Below are 16,196 nucleotides of genomic sequence, written 5' to 3' on the forward strand. Positions count from 1 at the left end.
TTTGAAAAATCAAAGGACTCTGGCATTGAAGGAGTGTGGCAGTGATAAGGCATATGGTGATGTAGGTATGCTCCCTACTCTGAAAGGGCCTAAGCTGTAAGGATGATGACAGAATATCTGTGAATGTCAGCTCCTGGACTCTAAATTGAATTTTCAAGCTTTGGGGGAATATAGAGATTTCAAACCTCCACTAAAGGCCTAATTCACCCCAAGATAATTCACCCCTGTATCTTCTTCTCCCAGACGCCATGACATTAAAGTCACATAGAAATGCTCCCAACATGCCTACTGGCAGCCAGGTGCAGAGAGATGGAAGCCAGTCCCAATCCTGGGTTTCCCATTCCATTTCAGACAGACTCCTTGTCTCATTAATATTTGAAATGCCATTTTCTACACAAGAAACATTTGTTGAGCATCTTGCATGTTCTAAGTTCCTTTCCCCTGCCTTTCGTATTCTTTTACCTTACCCTGAGAAGGCCAGAAGGAAAGGCCTGCAGCTTCTAGAAGTGTCACCTAACTTTCTGCCACAAACTGCTTCTTCCCAATTCTGTGTGCACTACCACCCACATACCAACGTGCACCTTTGCATTTTTTTCTCTCTCTGAAGAAGATAAAGAGATTGGGGGGGGGGAGGGCTAAGATTAAAAAATTGCATTTACCCAGCATTTCAAAGTGGCAGACACTGAGATGCTTTAAATAGTTTACTGTTTGGGCTCTTACTATGTGCTAGACTAAATGCTCTCATAGGCTTATCTAATTTACTTCTTATGACCTTTGAGGTAAGTATTATTAACCCTAGTTCACAGATCCCCTTAATTCACAGGAAACAGAAGAATAGAGAAATTAACCCAAGCAATGGTCCAGCTGGGTTTGGGACCCAGGCTTCCTTTTGCAATATTCATAGCCACCCAAATGAGACAAATGGTGTTTTTGCTATTTTACAAAGGAGGAGACTAAAGTTCAGAGAGGTTAGGTGATCTGCGCAAAGACACACAGACTGCAGACCTGGGGTTCAAACGTACGTGTCTTAAGATCCCAAATTTCGACGACCTCTTAACCACTAGCTCCAGGACCCTTCCGAAGAAAGAGCCCACACTGACCGCTGTTCCGGGTCCCTGCCTGGGCGGGAAGTTTCACAGAGCGTGAGACTGCAGCTGTGGGGTAGAGACCCGCCGGCTCAGGGCTGAGTTAGCCGGGCCCGACCCGGGGCTCCGTCGGCGGTGCGGCCCACAATGCCCCGCGCAGACCGGGGCGTCGGGGCGGGGCCTGAAGGCGGCGGGCGTGGAACCCGCCCAGCCCCAGGCCTGGGCGTGGCGGAGGCCCGGGTGGCGGTGCCTTGTCCCGATCTGATCCCGGGGCTGGAGTGCGTACGGGTGGTCCTGGAGGGCGGCCCACCCCGCCTCGGGTCCTGCCTGCGTCCGAGCCGCCGCCCTTCGAGGAAGGGGCGGGGCCGCTCCGGCCCGAGGCCCGAGGACCTGGTCGGGGCGGGAGGCCCGGGCCCCAGGCTTCTCTGCCCCGCCAGGCTTTGGCTTTCCGGCCGCCGCAGTGGAGTCAACCAGCGATGCGTTTACGGGCTTCTTGTTGCGCCAGGTGGGACTGCTTGAGCCCTCTGCCCTCGCCGCCGGACCTCCCAGCGCCTGTAACGTGGCGCGGCTGCCAGGTCTAAAGAAAGAACTCCCAGCTGGTGAGGGATAGAAGTCCCGTCTCCCAGCCTCCCGGCTGAAAACTGCTTGCTCTTCTATATTCTGTGTTTGGGCCCTTCCTTGGGTGGTAGAGGGAGGGGGTTCCTGAACACCTGGACACATTCCTCCCGCCTACTTACTTTATTCTCCGGTACCTCCTTCCAGCCTTCCTAGAAACATCGAGAAATCCCCAGGCTTCACTGAGTGGCTTTGAAAGCGGGTGCACAATACAATTCCTAAATTTTCCGAGAAGGAAGCGAAAACAGTGTTACCAACAGTAACATAGCCAGCACCGAAATAGCTGTTCACTGTGTGTCAGGCATTGTTCTCTACGCTTGCTAAATATCAACTCAGCTCTCATGGTAACTTCGGTAACTTCGTGAAAAGAGTTCCCTTTCTTACCCTCGGTTCTCAGATGAAGGCCTGAAGCACGGACAGCGCCACGGGCCCGGATTTGAACCCGGGCATTATAGTTCCCCTGATGGAGTTGTGGCCTGAACCTGAGTTGCTGGTCCTTCTTGGGTCAGTTCTCTAGACATCTGAGAAGGTTCGTTAATGAAGGCATTGAGATCTCTCTGGGATGTCCAAGGCTGAAATGAAACTAACCCCGGCTCTTGGATGTAATCCCTTACCATCTGCTCAGCAACTGGCTTTCCAAAGCGCGCTCGCCCCGCTCGCCCTCGTTCCCTCCCTGAGTCCTCCGCGCGACCCCGGCGACACCTCTTGCCAGCACCCTTAGTTTGAGGAGGAAACAAAGGCTGAGGGAGGTCACAGGCAGCCCAGCTACTGAGAGATCGGAACACAGACCCGTGCCCTTGGAAAGGGGGCTGGTGGGGAGACGGGAGAGCCGGGTGAGGACACAGGGGGCATATGGAGGCGGAGGGCTGGAGTAAAAGGAGCTGCCCAGAAAGCCCAGAGCTCGAGAAGCCTTTCCACGCGGAAAGTAGTCTCAGCAGGAGGCAAGAGTTGGCACTAATTCCAGGGAGGGGGAAGGAGGCTGGAGAACGTGGAAAAGAGGGGAAGGGGACGTCTACATATGCTTCCCACCTGCTTAGTCCAGGGTGTGTCTGTCGCGCACCTAGAGTGCCACATGGCTTCTTCCTGCCTCACTTTCATGGTTTGCTAATGCTGCTTCTAGAAGAGTGACCCTTCTCTCAAGGCTTGTCTGGTTCTGCCCAAGCCCCATTCAGTGTCATTCTTTAGTTACTCCTCGCAAATGTAGTGGGAGCGTTGTCTGCCCTTGTGATACGGTCGGGGTAGTATCCTCCCTGGGTCTCTCTCAGGAAGATCTCATTAGCCCATGTCTGAGCCTGTCTCTGTCATTTGACCTTCTCTGCACTCTTCCCTCTGTGCCTTTACTGAGATACGGGCACCAGAGAATCCAGACATCAGGAATTGTCTGTGGCTAGCAAGCACTTCCCTGCTTTGCCTTGAGGCCCAAACGTTAGGCCCAAACTCAGCTGTGAGTGGCTTCAGGGGTAGAAAAGCTAATTCAGTCCCCCAGATAAGAAATGGAACCAGCTGCACTCTCAGAGGATTGACTTTCCCCGGGATATTTTCACAAATTCAGAGGATCCCTCCCTGTCTGGAAACATTAACTTCCTAGGGCCTCAGGTAAACTGGCTCTAGAATGTAGCTAATGCTATGAGACAACTGATCATATACACAAGGTACTTGATAATAAATCATATGTATAAAGTATATTCTTTAGAACTCTATTGTTTTGCCTCTCCAAGACCAAATGTTCTCCTATATAACTTAATACAAACTATTTTCTTAAAACCATTTTACATGAAAACAAGCAACAGGGAGAAGTGACTATGTAGACATGCAGCCAAGAGAAGTCTCTCTCTCACACACACACACACACATACACCCACGGAGAGAACCATGTCTGATCAGGTATAAAATTGTTCAGACCTAAATTGGATTTGAGGCCTTCAGGAAACTCAACATTCAGGTTTTTAAATTCAATATGTTTATTCTTCTTAGGAATTTGTGAATGATATATTTTCTAATTCAGGATATTGTTTATTTTTTATATATGGGTTTTCCTTAAAACTTTAGAGATGTTATGAATTATATCTTGGCTACCTTTATATTACATCATCAGAAGACTATCAAATCAATCTGGAAATTGACTTTTCAATCAGTAAGTTCAAGAGAACAAATAAAATTTTCAATCCCCCTATTATTTTTGCCACTTTGTAATGTGCATACAATATTGTTTATAGTAGTCATGCTGTTAATATTGTTTGTGACAAGCTGATCTTTGAATTCCTTAAGAGACAGCTTCTCCTAAGTATTAGAATGGAAAAAAGACCTACATTGGTAGTTTTTTAGTGCTTATGTAAACCTGTTAAAAGCTATAGGCCTTTCATTTAATGTTTAGGGAGACATTCCCCCATTGATGCTAGATTAACACCCCTGGATTAAATTATGAAACACCTGCAATTCATTTGAAATGAAATCATGAAAGGTGGTTTTCACTCAAACGGTCCAATTTACAATACAACCAGGGGAGTGCTTTGGGTATAAGAACATAGTTTGTGAAAAAACTAAACTGTATTTCCAAGGCTCTAACAAAGCAATGGGAATCATCACTGTTCTGGTCACTGATTGATATCTACTCCCCTAGTCTTTTTCATTCCTTTTATTTCTCGCCTCCCTTTTCCTTAGAGAAAATCAAATGTGTCTTTCCTCAGGCTTCAGGAAAGTGCAGTCGATGGATTCCAAGCTAGAAAGTCCTGGGCATGTGTGTGTTCTGCCTAGACCCCCTTTCCAGGAGAGGACTGCCTTATGCTGCTTATCTGCCTGCAGCCCAGTTTATAATCTAAGTCCATGCTTCAGAGGGCCAGCTGTGATCAAGTACCAGGGAATCGAAAATCTGCCCAGTGGGAACCCACTGTGTTTCAATAAGCATCTCTCTTTTAACTCAGGAACTAGACCTTCAGGTACCAGGTATTGGGATAATGTCCCTTCTCCTGGCTTTGTAAAGAAATCTGATGCAGAGCCTCTCACCTTGATGACATTCCCAGCCTAGAATCAGTCTTCTCAAAATCTGATGCTCCCTCCCACTTGAGACTACTGGACACTCCTTCAGCCCCAGTCTCCCTAGAGAGCCTGGCCCAGAGGGCAAGGAGATTCAGAGTGGCTGACTGCCTGCATTTCCTTCCTCCTACCCTACCCCTCCTACTAAGAGATATTCAAAGACTGTGTGTATAATTCTGGGAAGGTCTTTGTAACCTGCAGATTTGATAGAAAATTCCTTGCCAGATCTCTAGCCATTCATCTGGAGAGGGGTACAAAATCTGGGAGAATCCAAGGGGTCAGGATGCTGGATATTAGATCTGGCTCACAGGTTACTTTGACACAGGTGAGCATGAGACATTGATTTCAGACCTGTGGTGGTTGCTTTCAGTAGCACCAGTTTGTCCTGCTAGAAGTCATACCCAGAAGCCATTAAGCCAGTTGACTACAACTTAGATCCAGGAGAGAAAATGAATTAAACAAAGCTCTCAAAGACTATCCAGCTCAAAGCTGAACTCCAGCAGAAAGGCAAGTGGAACTTGAGATCCCTCAGATAGAAAGTTTTAAACTTGAGAAAGGTAGGTTATAACTATAATGACAATAGTTACAGTAGTAGCAGCAGCATGAAAAACAGTTAACATTGATTGAGAAAGAGAGAAAAATGTGTCAGGAGTAATGATCCCAGCAGTTGGGACCCTGGCTATAAGATTATCCATCTTTTGCATCTCTGGCTGTCCCAGAATGAGCCTGGGAAAGATTAATTCATTTATCAGCTATTGAACCCACTGTAATCCTTGCTAAGGAACAGGCCCATAATGGGATTGCCATGTATATTTATTAAAAACAAAGTGCCCCCTCCCCATACATGTAAACCTTTATTCAGCTCAGCAAGTCTGCCTCTTCTTGGCTCTAAGTTATCCCTTAGAAAGTTCCTTACTCTCCATGGTGAGGCTAGACAATGCAATACCCCTCCATGAAGTTACTCTCTGCCTCCCCCAGTCTCCTCATAAGCCCTTTCCAGAGACCTCCCTGTGGGAAATATAAGTTTAGGAAAAATTCTCCACTGTCTGTCTGCTTCTTTGGCATCCTCTTGTCTTCCAGTGTGAATATGTAAATATACGTGTGTGTGTGTGTGTGTGTGTGTGTGTGTGTGGTGCTTCGGTGATATGATTAGAGGGGGGATGAGCCAGGACCTATAAAGAGAGAGAAAAAGAAAAACAATGTTTTCATTCTTATAAAGTAATAATCCTTCTGAGTAAGTTGTTCTTAGAGACTTTGCCTGCCTCCTATCACAGAAGTTGAGATATTTGGGGCCCCATTTCTCTACCCTGGGAGAAGAAACGACATTTCCATTCAAATACTCTCAAGAATCAGATTTCCTTTCTTACCCTTTCTCCACCCTCCCACTTAAGTCATAAAAGGCACCACCTCGGGAATCATTCATCAACCTCTCTCCAGCCTTCTCTTCCAAAACAATACTGCAGTTGTCTACACATGTATTTTTTACCATAACTGCCAGAAGCCTTGTTAAAGTGGAGCAAGGCAAAAAATACCCTCACTCTTCATTGTCATCCCTCTAATCATTTAATTGGAAATAAAATCCCAGGGAAAAGAGCTCCAAATATATGCATAAACCCATTGTTCCATTGAATTAGATAAAACCATTGACTGAGATGCATTTTTATAGTACTGTTTGGGGCTGAATAAGTGCTTCAGCCCTTCATTAGTGTCAGTGAATTCCAGTAAGTAATACTGCAGAATGATCTAAAAGTAGTTTATGTACCATTTTAACCCATACATTTCTAGAGAAATAAAAACAATCTGTAGATTTTCTTTACCTCCTATTAACAATTTTCATTTAGATCATTTATATTACCTAGCAAAATATGTACCACTTTAAAAACTGGAAAACCTTCAAAGTAGAAATTTCAAAGCTAATCTTACTAATATTTTTTTTGTTATGTGTATTATTTAATACCTAAGACAAAGAGTTGGTTGGATTCATAAAATATAGGAAATTCTTTTATTTGGGCATTTTATCTAAAATCAGTAGGGGAAATCTAAGTGAGCAGCAAATAAGAGAAACTGAGAAGAGATATCTGATGGCCAGATTCTCAGTATATAACTCCCCTCTTGGATGTATAGAATCTTAATTATTTTCTAGACTTAGAAGATCAAGCTCCCTCATTCCCAATTTAAATACCAAAAACATTTGTTATTTTATACAAATCAGAGTCTAGGTTTCAGTACCTCAAAGGAGACATAATCTTAGTGACCTTTATATTTAAGAAAGGAAAGGCTAGGGAAAGGAAAAATGCCTGCCATTTAGAGTTTAAGCGTAAGAATGCCCATATACTGCAGTGGGTGCTTTTATATTTACAATATGTAGGAGGATTTTTAAAAATGGCTTGCATGGACAGATGACTTGTCCTGGGAAAGACTCTAAGGAGTGTTCTGTTCAACAGTTTAATGGAATTAGTTCAAAGACACTGCTACACACACACACACACACCATTGCTGTAGTTTCTAAGGGACCACAACTCTCTTATGGCTACTTCTTTATCTTAATTTGCTGGGGATTTTTACACCTGCATGTCTCCTGTCCTTTCTTTTTCCATTTCTTCTCTGAATTCATGTAAGTGAATTCTTTAACACTGCAAGTTATTTTTCAGATGTTTCAGGCAATTCTTTTGACATTTCTAATCCCACCATTCTTTCTTTAAACAAGTGATGGGGGGATGCTTTGTGGGGGGGTAATGAGTGGAGCACCCAGTTATAAGCCAATTGGTGGCTAAATAACTTTGCAGATTCTTATATAGAAATACGTGAAAGCCCTCAGCATTGAGTCTTGGTCGTTACATGAGTTGCCCTTGGCCAAACTATTTAAAAGTGTGCACACATGCATAAGAGGAATGATATGTTAAGATGAAGGACAGCTGCAGTTTGAGAAGGTTTATTTGAAAAGTCAATAGCTAACCTGGAAATTCAGGAAGAATTCTCCCCTTCCTCCCTGGTATATGAGGATCTTGCAACTCTTCTTTCTCCAAGTCCCAGCTTAATCCTAGGCAAGGGGCTCTGTCCGATCAGAAGGAACTTATGTGGGGAGGCTGACCAGGGCTGCTGGGTGAAAAGAGAAGGGAGGAGAGAGAGAAGAGAACTCAGTGGGAAATTCCTTACACATTTAAAAAAATTTCTTCTCAGCAAAATCCTTTCCGGGCCTCCTTGTTGTAGGCGCCAGCAAGGGAAGGCGCTTCGCGCCTCGCTGCTTCACTGGGTTCCGGAGGGAGGTCTCGGAGCCAGGAGAGGATCAAGGTAACACTGTACACATCTTTCCCTTTTAAGCTACTTTTTGCCAACCCCAATATACTTACCTTATTTCAGCACTGGCTAAAAAATGAGGCTGTCTCCTTAAACAGTGGTTCTGCTTCGTCCACTTTAGCCGGCTACACGTCCTATTTATCCTAAAGCTAACAAATTGCCCTCTTCAATGTAGTGGTGTTGTGGGTGGGGCTGAGGGAGTGGGACTCTCTATACGACTCAAAAGTCTTTCTTCCCTTAGGAGCAGAGAGTTAAATGTCGAAAAAGAACCCCGAGAACTCCCAGCAAAAATGTGTTGCGACCTCTGTTGAAGGAGTCAACTTTCAGGCTGTTAAAGACCTCAAGTCATTAGCATCAGCTGCTGCACTAAAGGGGCAAGCCAGCGCCTCTAAGTGGCTTAGTGCACAAACGAGGCTCCCGAGACGGGCTCGGCAACTCCATCCGCTCTTCCACCACCTGCTGGAAGTGAAAAGCTCTCCGGAGCCCATCCCGGTAATAATTTTTACTTTAACTTATCCTCCGCAACCCTAGGGGGTCTTAGAATACCGACCGCCCACAGCAAGGGACCCCCTATGCAGCACGCGCCAGGCAGAGGCGGAAGAGCAGGAAGAGCTGGTGTCCCCGTAACCTGGGTTCCTGCCACCCATCTCCTCTTCACTTCTTCCCCGGTCAAGCACTTGTGTCCTGGGACCAGAAGATCCCTGTAAATCCCCTTCCGAGGTCTGGCAGCGTTCCCACAACATCCCCCTTACCCATCTCCGTTTTCAAGGAAAGACTGAGCCAAGTTCTCACCAAAGCGCATCCTTTCTGAATCTTGCTCCTAAAGGCTTGGTAGTGTGAGCGCTCCTAGATAGAGCTGGTGCGCGTTTATCACCCCCAGGCAACTAGCTGCGCACATCAGCCGCGGCTCAAAGACCGGAGAATCCCTTGGGACTAATCCACGCCCCTCCCCCCATCCCCTTCACAGAACTCAGACTCTGGAAATGAACACGGAGTCCGTGCGTGTGCTGAGTGGCCAGCTCTCTACCAGAGGTTCTCCAGTGCCAATCGAAACAGTAAAAGGCCCTCTCCAGGTCTTTTGATACTTCCCTTTCCGACCCCGAAACTGATTTCCCCCTACCAGTCCCAGAGGGCCGAGGCTTTAGGAGGCGGCGGGCAGGGCCGCGCTCTGAGAGGCGTTTCCACTTGGGGCAGGCGCTCAGGGGCAGCGGGGCGCGGGCAGGCCGGAGAGATCGCTTCCAGGCAGGCAGCGCCGGAGGGAGCGCCCAGCCCAGCAAAGAGTTAAAGGGAGGGGACGTGGGCTGTCACGCGTCATTGGGCAGATTATGTGCAGCAAACAAAAAGTGTGTGTCTGCGTGCCAGTCAGTCACTGCATCGGGTCCATCTGTACAACTCTTTTCTCTTCTCTCTCTCTCCTCTCTCTCTCCTCTTACTCTCCCCTCATTTCTCTCTCCACATCTCTCCATCTCTCTCCTCTCTTTAGGCAGGGCCTTCACGACTGCAACACCAACACCTCTTGACATGGAAATACACTGATACAATAGGCAAAAGAAATACTCGATTGCATCTCCTGTTTCCAGGTGGCCTTATTTGGTCGATTTGATCCTGACCTTATTCCTGGTAAGTATTTGCATTGATGGAGGAGGGGGATGGGAGGAAGGCAGGTTTGATGGGAAGAGTGGAAAATGTTGTCCGCTGTCTCCTCATTATCCAGAAGAGGGGGGAAATAATTGTTGAGGGGCTCTCCACTTCCAGTAGGGTAGGGTTATACAAAGGGAGGAGTGGGTGGAGAGCACTTTGCCCAAGAAGCAAGGGACTGGGGAGCGCGCGGCTGCCAGACAATGCCTGCCTACGGGAGAGGGCGAGCGGCAGGCGGCAGCGACGGCTTTCGGCGAGCGCAGCCGGCTCTGGGAGGGTCCCCCGGGCGCCTGAGAACCCGGGCCTAGAGGAGGATGCTGAGCTGTGAAAGGTTGGGTGGCAAAGGCGGCCGCATGCGGGCGACAGAGCCCAACCGTCGCCCAGCAGTTATTGTGACCGGCTCGAGGCTCGTGGCGGCCGCCGCGGCGACGCGAACTCCTATTAGCTCGGCGTAGCGAGGATCTTTTCACCGTATTGTTAGGTAGAACTGCATTTTAATGATTGCGTCCCTGCTGTTGCCCGAAGTGACGGGGCGACCTCCCGGCACAATGAAACGCTTGTGTGAAAGAGACTTTTAAAAGGAAGAGAAAAATTGGGGCATAAAACGCTGAATTGAGGAAATTGAAAAAAGAGAGAATAGGACTCCGTTGAAAAGGAGGTTTTGAGAGGTTCTGAGGGATTTTTTAAATGTGTCTAAATTTGCAACTGGAGATGAGAAAGGCTACCTCGTGTGGGGTAAAAATGCCCAGGGATAGACGCTGTAGCACAATAAAGTAAGTTCCCACTTTGTGGGTATTTTTCTCTTATTCCTGTCTGGCAGATACAGCCCATTACTTGACATTTGAAGGATATAGCAGAGTGAATGGGAAAGAGCTGACCAAAGTTTCATGCTCTGTTAGCTGGAAAGGAAAAAAAAAAGCACTATCTTGTAATCACATCTGCAAGATTAATTGGTTAATAGACATTAAGATAAAAATGGACATTACTCATATAATTTCATTAAAAAATAGCTTCTTAGGAAAAGAATCAGTCTCTTCTTTCCTGCTTCTTAAATTATACAAAACATACATAAATCATTGCCACGTTATTGGGGAAAAACCAACTTGAGAGAATCTTTTAATCAGTCAGAAAGAGTGAACAATGCAGTTACTCAAAGCTACTTTAAAATTTAAATATCTGTTTTGTTTGTTCGTTTAATGGTAAGTCTTGTGGGGGGGGGGGGTGTCCAGCGGTAAAGGAAGGGAAAATGTCTCTTTATGACAGCTTAATAGAGAGCCCTCCGTTGGGGCATTACTTTCTAGATTGCTGCGGATTAAACAGCTGGAGAGCCCACCGAGGTCTACTCAAGCAGGGCTGCCCTCTCTTGCCCAGACAGGGTCCTATCTGGGAAAACAGGAATTCACCAGTCATTACACATGTGGTATTTCAGACAGGGGACACTTCAGGCCTGCCCTGTACCTGCTCACTTTATGAGGCGCATGCGACTCTATCCACCCCCTTGTATAACAAGGTAACTGGGATTCACTCTCATCCATAAATAAGCATGTCGAGAAAAAAATAATTACCTCTGCTCGCTGCTTTTAATTAAAGCCTCGGAGGGACAGTGTTGGATTATGGTAATGAGCAGACATACGTCCCCTCTTGTAGGCTGCAGAGAAAGGTTAGCTGACACCGAATCAGTGGCCCTGACACTCCACTTGAAATCCATTCGCCATGCTCCGCTGTCTCCGCCTGCTTGCTCATGCTGCTTCCCTCTTTGGAAGAAAAAATAATAATAATAAAATCAGCTCCTGGGCACCCAGTTCAATACATAAGAGGAGAAGAGAGGAGCTTTCTTCTAAGGGTTAAAAGCTTCTTTCAGTCTGGAAAGTCAATAGTCTAGTAAAATATCCTATTGTTCTCCCCTAGTCTCCGACTTCCCCCCAACCCTGCCCATTCTCCCCCAAGGTAAAGCAAAAAAGCGATCTTCTCTTTCCTAACCCTCTGTTTTTCTTCCTCTCAAGCAATCACTCTACTCTGAGCTCCCCCATTGAAATATTTTTTTTTAATTTTTAAAGGAAAAGAAAGTACTCTTAGTTGGCATCTTCAAAATATGCCAGATTTAATCTGCTGTTGGCTTTATTTCTGAAATAAGAGCTATGGAAAATTCAGGCAAATTCAAGAAAAATCTGTCTAGTAGTTAAAATATTCTTCCTGGATTCATAGAGGCAAAAGGAGTAATGTAATTCGCTTCCACTGTCCTTTGTATCTGTCTCCAGTGATGGAGGATTCGGGCATCCCGCGAGGCATCTGGGATGGAGATGCCAAGGCTGTCCAACAATGTCTGACAGATATTTTTACCAGCGTTTACACTACCTGTGACATCCCTGAGAACGCTATATTTGGTCCCTGTGTCCTGAGCCATACTTCCCTGTATGACAGCATAGCTTTCATAGCTCTAAAGTCCACCGACAAGAGAACAGTCCCTTATATCTTCCGGGTAAGTCTTGGCTGATGCTACGTAGGGTATGAGGGTAATATCCTGTTGAAAATGAACTAATAGTCATTTTGATGACAAGCTGAGACAGCTTCTGAAATCTGAAAATGCAATGATGTGAGAACACATTTTATCTTACACACCAAAAATTAGAAAAGGAAAATTAAACTCAAAGTATTGTCAACTGATTTTCTGAAATAAATGACAAATTTGATTTTGAATGCCAGATATGTCTAAATCAGTGCCTCAGTTCTGAGCTTTCCTGGACATGAACACCACTTCCTTAACTCTTTGGGAGAGTTCACTAGGGTTGTGGCTATTTGCATACTAAGTACTTTCTATAAGTACTTTAATTATAAATATTGGGTGCATTTGCCTTCCAACCCCCGAGGTCTCTTGTTCCTGGGAGTATTACTCTTGCTGGTAAAGCTAGCTAGTGCCAAGAGTTCATATTTAAATAAAAATGTTAATGGTTTGACAATAAAACATCATTAAAGCCATATATTTGAGAGTGAAAAGTCCTCATTTCCTATTCTTTCTTTACAAAGAAAAACTATTAATTGTTTAAGCCAAAATTAGGAAGATAAGTGAATGCCGTAGAATAATTGATAAGATCTAAGCTTGCTTTTTACTTGTAAAACGAACAAAATCCCCCATACTTTTGCAATGGGGTAATTTAGAAATCAATTCTCAAGAGGTTAACACTAATTTGGATTGTAGGAAGGAACATCTTCATTTATTGTTCAGCCAGTGTATGAAAACGATGACTTAAATAATCTATATATAATTGATTCAGCTTGCAAGGGATGTCATCCTGCCTGCTGGTGACAAACATGAGGGTGGGTGCCAACTTGGGTCAAGTTTTTGGAAGCTTGATCTCAGATAATTCATTGGAAAAGAATAAGGAGAAATGGCCCTGGCTCCCATGGCCATAGAAGTCTCACAAAAAGTCTCCCTCCCTCGGCCCCTCCCTTCTTGTATTCTTTCTTGTCTCTACACTGTAGGTAGACACCTCAGCGGCGAATGGTTCCTCAGAAGGTCTCATGTGGTTGCGTCTGGTCCAATCAGCCAGAGATAAAGAAGAGCAGAACCTTGAAGCCTATATAAAAAACGGACAGCTGTTTTACCGCTCTCTCCGCAGGATTGCCAAAGATGAGGAGTTATTAGTTTGGTACGGGAAAGAACTGACTGAGTTGCTCTTGCTCTGCCCCTCTAGATCCCACAGCAAAATGAATGGTAGGTTGGCTCTCGACCTGCGTATGGGCCCTTAGCAAGCGGGGAGCAACTCGGGGAGCAACTCAGGGAGCATCGGGGCTCACTCTGGCGTCTCGGCGCGCCTTTCCTCCCTTGGGGTGCCTCAGAGAAAGCCTCTAAGATATAGTTCGGAATGAAGCTGGGACAGATGGGTGAGGATAAATCGGGGCACGCTTGGCTTAATTACTGTACGGCCCCCAAGTCAGGTGGCAAAGTCGGATTAGGCCTTACTGGATATTCTGTTCTTGGGCACTCAGTCCCTGATAGGTAACGGTGGATTTGTGAAGAGGGTGATGGCAAACTGTCCTGCAGACGATGCTGAATAATCATGTGGTATGCGTGTGTGTGCGTGCGCTTGTGTGTCTGTGTGTGGCGTTTGCTCACTAAGCAGGGTCGTCCCCTTACACATGCCTGGAATGCAGCCAACGTTTCCAGTTTGAGTTCCCCTATGTGGCGCATCTGCGCTTCCGCTGCCCCAAGAGACTTCACAGCGCTGAGCTGAGCCCCCGAGAGGAGCAAGGCGGCGGCGTGGGCACCAAGGATCACGGGGGCGGCGGCGGCAAGGATCAGCAGCAGACGCAGCAACAGGAGGCACCCTTGGGTCCCGGCCCCAAGTTCTGCAAAGCCGGCCCTGTCCACCACTACCCGGCCGCCTCCCCCGAGGGCGGTAACCCGCCTGCGGCTGGTGGCGGCGGCAGCGCGAAGCCGTCCACGGACTTTCACAATCTGGCCCGAGAGCTGGAGAACTCCGGGGGAGCCAGCGGCTGCTCCCCAGTCCGGAGCCTCAGCAGCGGCAGCAGCGGCAGCGGCCACCAGGAGGCGGAGTTGAGTCCCGACGGCAACGCCGCGGGCGTCGGCAAAGGGAAGAGGAAATTCCCGGAGGAGGCGGGGGAGAGTGGCGGCGGCGGCGGCGGCGGGGGCGGCGCGGGGCTGGTTGGAGGCCGGGGCCGCTTCGCCGAGCGGCCCCTGCACGCCTCCAAGGAGGACCTGGTGTGCACGCCGCAGCAATACCGCGCCTCCGGCAGCTACTTCGGCCTGGAAGAGAACGGCCGCCTCTTCGCGCCGCCCAGCCCGGAGACGGGCGAGGCGAAGCGCAGCGCCTTCGTGGAGGTGAAGAAGGCGGCCCGAGCGGCCGGTCTGCAGGAGGAGGCGGCCGCCGACGGCGGGAGCACGGCCGCTGAGGACCAGGACGCGGGCGGCGGCGGCTCCTCCACGCCCGTGGCCGCGTCTCCGGCCGGCGCCGAGAAGCTGCTGGCCCCCCGGCCCGGGGGCGCGCTGCCGGGCCGGCTGGAGGGCGGCAGCCCGGCGCGGGGCAGCGCCTTCACCTCGGTGCCGCAGCTGGGAGGCGCGGGCGGCAACGGCGCCGGGGGCGGCGCGGGCGCGGGGGCCGCGGGCGGGGCGGGCGGCGGCCAGGGCGCCGCGTCGGACGAGCGCAAAAGCGCCTTCTCGCAGCCGGCGCGCTCCTTCTCGCAGCTGTCCCCGCTGGTGCTGGGCCAGAAGCTGAGCGCGCTCGAGCCGTGCCACCCCGGCGACGGTGTCGGCCCCACCAGACTCTATCCGGCCGCCTCCGACCCTCTGGCCGTGAAGCTCCAGGGAACCGCGGACCTGAACGGAGCTTGCGGGTCCCTGCCGAACGGCGGCGGCGGCGGCGGCGGGCTGCCCAAACAGAGCCCCTTCCTCTACGCCACTGCCTTCTGGCCCAAAAGCTCCGCCGCCGCGGCGGCCGCGGCAGCCGCGGCCGCGGGGCCTCTGCAGTTGCAGCTGCCCTCGGCGCTCACGCTGCTGCCACCCTCCTTCACCTCGCTGTGTCTGCCCGCACAGAACTGGTGCGCCAAGTGCAATGCCTCCTTCCGCATGACCTCCGACCTGGTGTACCACATGAGGTCTCATCACAAAAAGGAGTACGCCATGGAGCCCTTGGTGAAGCGAAGGCGGGAGGAGAAACTCAAGTGCCCCATCTGCAACGAGTCCTTCAGGGAGCGCCACCATCTCTCCAGACACATGACCTCGCATAATTGACACGGAAAGGACCCCAGCTTTCCACGGGCGCATACGCACAGTCGAGCCACCTGCAGGAACAAACACTCTAGGATATCCACCACCTCCTTGTGACCTGAAGCATCGCGCGCACATACACACACATACACACACGTGCACACATGTGCTCTCCCCCACAGCCTTTACATCCAAATGTTTACCCGAGACCTACACTAGCGCGCGCTCACACACACACACACACACACACACACACACACGACAGGATGGTGGATTTTTGATCTGGTGGGTTGGTTGAGGGGTTTTCTTTTGAATGCACGCATTTTCACTTTCCCAAAAACAAAAGTACATTTTTAAAAATGTCATATATTGCAACATATTGATGCATTTGTCATACGTTTCTACTTAAATTATTAAGCACTTACGATTTAGATGTAATAATTATATGTAAGGGCAAAATTTATTTTAGATATAAAGTAAAGGAGGAGTGTGAAATGCTTTCTGCATTTCTTGATTACAGTTTGTGTTCTTACAAAATAAGCAAAACAAATAAAAAGGGGGTCACCATTCAATTTAAATTTCCAGGGGAAGTGCATGTATCATGAAATGATTATGGACTTCAATGAAGAATGTCATCATTATGTAAATATGTATTTCCTTTTAATACAAAGTGTAATTTTGTGCCAGTGAAATGGAGTCTGAATAGTTACGTGTTTCTTTTATCCCTGGAAAGATTTATTAAACTTTATAGATTATCCGGATATGTTGGATGCTTTGACAATAAATGACTATTTTCTTCAAAG

The 16,196-nt window shown here is 48.2% G+C and overlaps 1 protein-coding gene and 1 long non-coding RNA gene across 3 annotated transcripts; one reads left to right on the forward strand and one right to left on the reverse strand.

Annotated features, from left to right (window-relative positions):
• Window positions 1-1,329: 1,329 nt before the first annotated feature.
• On the forward strand, window positions 1,330-16,191 carry PRDM8 (PR/SET domain 8). Its single transcript, XM_064485714.1, has 8 exons — window positions 1,330-1,590; window positions 7,944-8,024; window positions 8,272-8,522; window positions 8,998-9,103; window positions 9,514-9,650; window positions 11,927-12,147; window positions 13,149-13,380; window positions 13,790-16,191. The coding sequence occupies exons 6-8, from the start codon at window positions 11,929-11,931 to the stop codon at window positions 15,415-15,417; spliced, it is 2,079 nt and encodes a 692-aa protein (XP_064341784.1). The 5' UTR covers window positions 1,330-1,590; window positions 7,944-8,024; window positions 8,272-8,522; window positions 8,998-9,103; window positions 9,514-9,650; window positions 11,927-11,928; the 3' UTR covers window positions 15,418-16,191.
• LOC105091781 (uncharacterized) lies at window positions 5,272-9,519 on the reverse strand. 2 transcript variants are annotated; one of them, XR_837398.3, is made up of 3 exons: window positions 9,151-9,519; window positions 7,690-7,832; window positions 5,272-5,905 (listed from the first exon to the last, which is right to left on the reverse strand). It is a non-coding gene; the product is annotated as an uncharacterized LOC105091781 (long non-coding RNA). The 2 variants fall into 2 exon arrangements; XR_010380877.1 differs by lacking the exon at window positions 9,151-9,519 and adding an exon at window positions 8,823-8,977 and having other exon boundaries at window positions 7,690-7,829.
• Window positions 16,192-16,196: the final 5 nt, after the last annotated feature.

The sequence above is a fragment of the Camelus dromedarius genome, chromosome 1, assembly GCF_036321535.1.
Source record: "Camelus dromedarius isolate mCamDro1 chromosome 1, mCamDro1.pat, whole genome shotgun sequence".
NCBI lineage: Eukaryota > Metazoa > Chordata > Mammalia > Artiodactyla > Camelidae > Camelus > Camelus dromedarius.

Excerpts from the sequence above, each read along its gene's own strand:
- PRDM8 (XM_064485714.1), top strand. The coding sequence starts at position 11,929 with ATGGAGGATTCGGGCATCCCGCGAGGCATCTGGGATGGAGATGCCAAG. Across the intron at positions 12,148-13,148 it reads CAGTCCCTTATATCTTCCGG|GTAGACACCTCAGCGGCGAA; the intron begins GTAAGTCTTGGC and ends TCTACACTGTAG. Across the intron at positions 13,381-13,789 it reads ATCCCACAGCAAAATGAATG|GGTCGTCCCCTTACACATGC; the intron begins GTAGGTTGGCTC and ends CTCACTAAGCAG.